At 32.8% G+C, this 7268-nt stretch overlaps 1 protein-coding gene across 1 annotated transcript in view; it reads left to right on the top strand.

The window, feature by feature from the left end:
* Positions 1 to 6079, top strand: part of LOC107466813 (uncharacterized) — a gene marked incomplete in the record, with an annotated part of 6413 nt that extends 334 nt beyond the window's left edge. Inside the window, 3 exon segments of the mRNA XM_016085814.3 lie at positions 201 to 350; positions 4992 to 5057; positions 5391 to 6079. Of these exon segments, the coding sequence (XP_015941300.1) occupies positions 201 to 350; positions 4992 to 5057; positions 5391 to 6059 (885 nt within the window).
* Positions 6080 to 7268: the final 1189 nt, after the last annotated feature.

The following is a 7268-nucleotide window of genomic DNA, read 5'->3' on the forward strand; positions in this document are numbered from 1 at the left end:
TTTTCCCCTTCGTTCTTTAAAATTTTGTCTCGTAGCTCAATTGAATTGTGCGTTTGTTTTTTCAAAATGAAAAAATATTCAGATATTTAATTTGATGACTGAATTATGTGAAGTGCTGAAATGGTTACTTAGTTTTTCTTTTTAAGGTTCTTTGCTGGTAAGTTTTGTTCTGATCCGAATAATTCATTTCTCCGTTGTAGAAGTGGAGACTGCTGTGTCTTAGGCATGAAAACGCTCCATTGGAAAATAATGGCTCCGAGTTCACAGATAAATTGGCAGGAGATTTGGTGAAGCCTAAAGGTGACAAGTCCAAGGAGTTAAATAAAGATTGGCTTGCAACTCTCCATAAGGTATTGATTTCATTTGTTTAGTCATGTTCATGAAGATCATTTTCAGAATGTTTAAGGAATTTACTCATCTGCCTATCTCTTATATCTTATAACCTATTTTGGCTTAAAAATTTGAAGTCCTGTGCTTAGGCTTGCTTTGGTAGAAAGCACACAGCTACTCGTTTTGGGTTTGATAAATAAAAAAAAAAAAAAATGCTATTTGTACACCAAATTTAATTACTAAAATCAGCCACCAATGTATTTGTGTATAAATATATGTGTGGTTTAATTTATTTTCAATGTATATTTGTATTTTAATATGTATTTTATACTGGTGGCTGATTTTGGTGACTGATTTTAGTGTACACGTAGCATAGTCCATAAAAAAATTATGCAATTTTTAAAAAATATGAGTGTTTTTAAAAGCATTTAAAGTGAAGCTTTTGAAAGATAACTTGTACTTGACAAAATTAAAAAGGTAAATATCTAGTTGGGTCCTGATAATTGTTTTAAGGACCACGAGACTTCCAATAAAAATTTTTTTTCCACGGATTATGAGGCTTCCAATAAAAAAATACTTTTTTTATTTTTTGATATTTAATTTCGTGAGATTGATTAGTCCTTCTGTCAATTATCTCTTTTCAAAACATACTTATGTGATATGTTAATTATTAATATATCTTCTAAATAAAAATAATTTAAAAATTACTAATATTTTTTAGTTTTACACAAAAAAAATTAACCAATATATTTGAAAAAGATAATAAAAAAAACTAAGGCCTTGACAATTACCTCTAAAGACGAGACTCCTAACAAAAAAGAATTTGTTAATTCTAGTTGGCTCTTAACGGATAAATCAACAGTTTAACATGCCATGTAAACTTATTCCATTAATACAGAGGGAAAATATTAACAAAGAGGCTAATCAGTCTCATAGAAATAAATATCAAGGATTGAAAAGAAATTTTTTTTATTGAGTGTCTCATTGTCTTTCGAAGTAATTATCAGAGATTATTTAGGATTTTTTCTCAAATTAAAAAGTCTAATATAACTTCAAATTTAATTAACATTCAAATTTAATTCTTACATTAATATTTTTAAATTTTAAAAGTTATTTTACCGAACATATTTGTTGCTTTTGTTTATTAAAAGTCATTTTTAATTTAATTTATCAAATATAAATGTTATAATTTAAAAAAAACTATCTTTTAAAAGTTTGTTTTTATAAACTATTTTTAAAAAATAAAAATTTTACCAAATCAAATCTTAATAAGCACTAATTTAATAGATTATATGTCATATGGTCATTTATATAGACCTTGTTCATATTGTTTTTAATTTGCACATCAGCACAACCCATTAGGGTACTGTATTGGCCTAAAATGAATTTTATGACTTCCGTTTGGTTTCCTTCATGTTGGTGAAATACTGCTAAATTTATTGTTGAGTCTGTCCCTTCATAAACTCTCTGACATGCTAACCTTGTTTAAAGTTGGTTTCTCATGCATTTCCAATGCTTGTGATCACTGAATAACCGACCTACTCCTCAATTTTTTTTACAAACTTGACATAAATTCTGATTTAATTCCATGGACCTAAAAATTTAGAGTTGTCTTTGTGATCACTTCCATTCTTGATTATCACATTCCAAATCCACTAGGTGGGGTCGACTACATACATCAAACAATTCTATTGCGGCTTATCATGTATTATGTTCACAGTGAGACTGTTTACACATAAATTCTTATTGACCACCTCATGTATGATTTTATTTTTGGTCTTTCTCTACTATTCGCTCCGTGTTTACCTTTCATCTCATCCATCCACTTGATCGAATGCTCTACAATAAACGTTATTCCAACTTTCTCTCTTATATCTTCGTTTCTTATTTTATTCATACATGTGTGGCCGATCATGCGCAGCATCCTCATTTTTGCCACACTAAACTTATGTCCATGCTCACCTTTTACTGTCCAATACTCTGTTCCATACAACATAGTTAGTCTAATGGCAGTGCGATAAAATTTCCCTTTAAGTTTTAAAGGTACTCTTTTGTCGCTATAAAACCAAACGCATTCTGCCACTTTGACTAGCTTGCGTGTATCCTATGTTTTTCATATTTCTTAATCTCTCCATTATCCTTGATTATGCATCCAAGATACTTAAAAACACTTTACTTGTGGTAAGATAGTTTCTCCAATTTTCGCTTCTGTATTATTGTTTCTCCTTTGCCTACCAAACTTACATCCCATATATTTCGTCTCGCATATCCTTACTTATACGAATATATGCAATCCTTACACACTTCTTCTCTATATTATAGAACCTCTTTTGGTACCTTGTCATATGCTTTTCCAAATCAATAAACAACATTTGTAGATCTTTTTCGTTATTCTGGTATCTTTCCATCATTCTCCTTAACAACAAGTATATAGATCTAATGGTGGATTTATTCGGCATAAAGCCAAATTAGTTCTCCGAGACCTGTATCTCATGTATCAACCTCCGTTCTATTATCCTCTCCCACAATTTCATGTATGACTCTTGAGTTTGATTCCCATGTAGTTTTCATAATTTTGTATATCCCTCTTATTTTTGTAAATAGAGACCAAAGTGTTTTATAACTCCACTCATCCGACATCCTCTTACTTCGAAATCTCGAATCATTCTATAATAGTTAAAGTTTTGTTTTTCTTTCCTCGTATATAACCAACCAAAGCATGGAAAAGTCTCTTGTTATTTATTAAATAACTAGTACAAGTAGCTCCTCCATCTTTTATTAATACTCTCATCTTGGACCAAATCCTTACTGATTTTGCTTTTGATGCATTTAACTTGATTCAAATTTCTTGTTCTTCTTTCTTGACTTGCGATTTTATATATATCTTTTTTCCTTTCCTTCGTACCCAAATAATGATAAAAATCCTCATATGCTATTATTCTTGTTCTTACTTTACTTACTACCACTTTAGTCTCTTTCTTAGCAATCTTATAATTTTTTTCTCAACTTTTAACATTGCAGCTTAAAGACCATTTTTTAAAACATTTCCTCTTTACCTTTTTCTTCTCTTGAATATTTGTGTTCCACCACCATGACTCCTTGCAGCTTTTTCTTCTACCCATCTTTGTAGCTTCTTTGCTTTTCACCTTTCGCTCAATCCGAAAATCCATGATGACCACCCTATACTGTGTTGTCAACTTCTTTTCCGGAATAATTTTACAATTGGTGCAAAATTTCCGGTCGACTCTCCTTAGCAAAAGGAAATCGATTTGAGAGCTTATTACACCACTCTTATAGGTTATAAGGTGTTCGTCTCTCTTCTTAAAATAAGTATTTGCGATGAGGAGATCAAAAGTTGAGGAAAAGTCCAAGATAATTTTGCTCTTCGTATTGGCATGGCCTCCAGTATTCTCTCATATCCATTTACATCGTTTCCAACATGACCGTTTAAATTTCTTCCTAAAAAATCCTTGTCTCCCAAAGATATGTCTTGAATTAAACTTTCTAACTCCTCCTAGAACTTCTTCTTGTGTTGTTCTTCTAAACCTACTTTTGGTGTATATGCGCTAATCACATGAAAAAATACCCCTTTCTACCGCAAGTTTTATAGCGATAATCCGATCCCCTACCCTTTTGACCTCTACCACATCCTTTTTCCGCTGCTTAAATACAATAATGCCTACTCCATTTCTATTCGTCACCTTTCCTGCATACCAAAGCTTAAACCCTAAAGTATCTAACTCTCTTATCTTCATCCCTTGCTCATTTCATTTTTTGTAGGCACATTATGTTAATCTTTCTCCTTGTGATGGTGTCTACCACCTCTATAGATTTTCCTGTAAGTGTGCCTATGTTCCATATCCCAAACTGTAGTGTTCTGTTACCTATGTCTTTACTTTCACTCTTCCTTGGTTAACTAACTAATTTATCCTCATCTATTCACAAAAACCAAACGTGAAAACCCTTGCTCATTTTGCACTACACCCAGGTTTTGAAGCAGCGGCTCTTGCTCATTTGACACTATACTCGAGTCATACAGCGCGTTGCTTCGAGTCAACAACCTAACTTTGGCGCAATAATGTTTCTGGTCTATGTCATGAAGATTCAAATAAGTTTTTATGCTGGCTGTCGAGGGTCAAACACAATCCTCTTCCTTTATCTGGGTTTGGAACCAACTATGTAACATGGGCAGAGTTATTATATAAAATAGGTCTAGATTGATTGGATAGTCTAACCAAATAATCTAATTATATTGATTGCTAATTATGGGACTACATTAATCAGATTTATATCATTCAGCCACTGATTATATACCCTTCTCTCTCCAACATGGTTTTAGAGCCTTTCCGTAGGAAAAAAAATTTTGTAAGAACCTGCGCTTAATTTGAATGTGTTTTAGATTATTGAATGAGAGCCAAATTAATAACCCAATTCGGTGTTAAAGTTCTGTGGAATTTATACCTTGATGCATCACTTTTGGCAAAATTAAGCAGCTATTATTATGGTTTGCCCTAAAAAGTATAGCATGATAAATTAAAAACAACTTAACTTCAACCCCAAACCCTAAATCCCATTTATGTTATGTTAAACAATGCAAGCATCAATGGTGAAGTTTTTTCTTTTCCTTGATGAAAAAGTGAAAGTGATGTTGTTGCATTCAGATCATTAGTTCCATCGTTGATGGGGAACCTTGGGCAGTTCCTTGGACGGCAAAGACCATTGTTCAGGTAAAAGCATTTCTTATCTTTTATCTTTTAGATACCATTATCAATAATGTATTTTCTCAGAATATGTTTGGTATGATAAATTGAGGTTCTGTTCTCCTGCTTCTTTTGATTGGAATGACCATGTGGAAAATGCATGCAATGATCATTCCATCATAGTCTCTGATTCGACAAGACCAGAAAGACGTATTTCTCCCTCTTTTGGGAGGAATGAGGAGTTTCTGGCTGGTGCTTGAGAATGAGCGTATATATAATAATATAAATGTGTGTGATTGTGATTGTAAAGGTGTATGTTATAATTCCTTTTAGTTAAGAACTCTTAGATGGATTCTGCAGGTTATGCTTCTTTGGATCGCTTCATTTTGGTTTGTAGGATCTTGGATAGTTCCATTTTTGGCTTCCATGGCGGGGTTTAGAAAGGAGTCTCTCACATACAGGGGACAAGCATTGTACAGCCTATTAACTGATATTGCTGAAGGTGTGGTTGGCATAGTGATACTTCATCGTTGCCTTGCAAAGTTTAAACCACTCACATCCGACTGGTTTAAATTTGAATTCAAAGGCAATTGGCTTTTTGATGTCAGTTTAGGCTGCCTCATGTTCCCTGTTATCAATCACCTGTCACAGGTGAACCTAAATTTGTTACCTGTGCTTCAATCTAGTCCTGTGACAGTCTCAAGCGTAGAGCAATCAATTGTGGCACGAGACCCAGTGGCAATGGCCCTCTATGCAATGGTTGTCTCAGTTTGCGCCCCAATATGGGAGGAGATCGTCTTCCGAGGTTTCCTTCTCCCGTCTTTAACCAAGTACATGCCACTATGGTCTGCCATATTAGTTAGCTCAGTAGCATTTGCCTTGGCACATTTTAACATTCAGAGGATGCTGCCACTTGTATTTCTAGGCATAGTGATGGGTGCTGTCTTTGTAAGATCTAAGAACCTCTTTCCATCAATGTTGTTGCATAGTTTGTGGAATGCTTTTGTATTTCTGGATCTAATGAAGTAATATAGTTCTTAATAGTATCATGTTTCTGGCGCCTCCCTACTCACTGTCACCCAAATCTCCAAGATTTATTTAGTATATAAAATTATACTTCTCAATAATGCGCATGGAGGATTAATGAGATGAGGTTGCGGTAGTGATTGTTGTGTTTGTGAACTTGTGCTGCATCTGACGATTGCCGGTTCTTTCTATAACGAGTTCCTCGTATGATAAGCATTATTGCCAATTGTAATAAATTTTTGCAGTGACAGTGCAACGAGATGAAAGGTTTCAGTAGTAATATCGTGTGAATTATGAGCAATAAAGGTCAACTGTGAAACGAGAAAAACATAATTTGATTTATTTCTGTTCTTTTCTTTTTCGGCGTTCTAATTAAGCCACTAGCATCAATTTTTTTTTTCTTTTGATTCAACAACTCCCAATCCTAAGCATTATATCCATGCATTACACACTCATACAACACACTAACACATACTACATGGGTATACACTATATAAAGGGGCATAAGTCTTTGATCGAAATTTTTAGTAAGTTTTTTATTTTCAAAACTTGAACTTGAATCATTTGTGTTCTTTTTTAGTGGACATTGTACTTGAATCATTTGTTTAAGGAATTGCTATATTTATCACCTTAACTGATTTTTCCATGATAAAAAGTTGGTTTATTTCAGTGCAACTAGATATTTTTTAAGTATTGTTCTTTATTCAATTTTTAGAGGAGAGAGAATAAAAAATAAATAATTTTGAGTGAATACCCATTCGGACAATTATCTCGAAAGGACAACGAGATTAAAAAAAACATCAAATTTGGCCTCTGATATTTTTTTGGGACTGATTAACCCTTGTACAAAAAAAATATCATTGACTTTTTTTGGTACAAGGACTAATCAGTCTCATAAAAGTAAATTTCAGGAGCCGGGTTGGGTATTTATTTTTGTCAAGGGTCTCGTTGTCTTTTAAGATAATTGTTAGGGACTATTTTAGATTTTTCTCAATAATTTTTCTGATTTTTTGAATAACTAATACGTAAAATAGATATTTAAATTAATTAAATAATAATAAATTTTTAAAAAAATTGAATAAAGATGAAAAGTTAAAAAACAATTAGTATTTCTCTTATTTCAAACGAAACAAAATTACTAATATCATTTGCCCTCCTACCATTCTTACATATTGATCTCTCTAAAATGTGACGAGACAGACAAACAGTCGA

The sequence above is a fragment of the Arachis duranensis genome, chromosome 9 (assembly GCF_000817695.3).
Source record: "Arachis duranensis cultivar V14167 chromosome 9, aradu.V14167.gnm2.J7QH, whole genome shotgun sequence".
Taxonomy (NCBI): Eukaryota; Viridiplantae; Streptophyta; class Magnoliopsida; order Fabales; family Fabaceae; genus Arachis; species Arachis duranensis.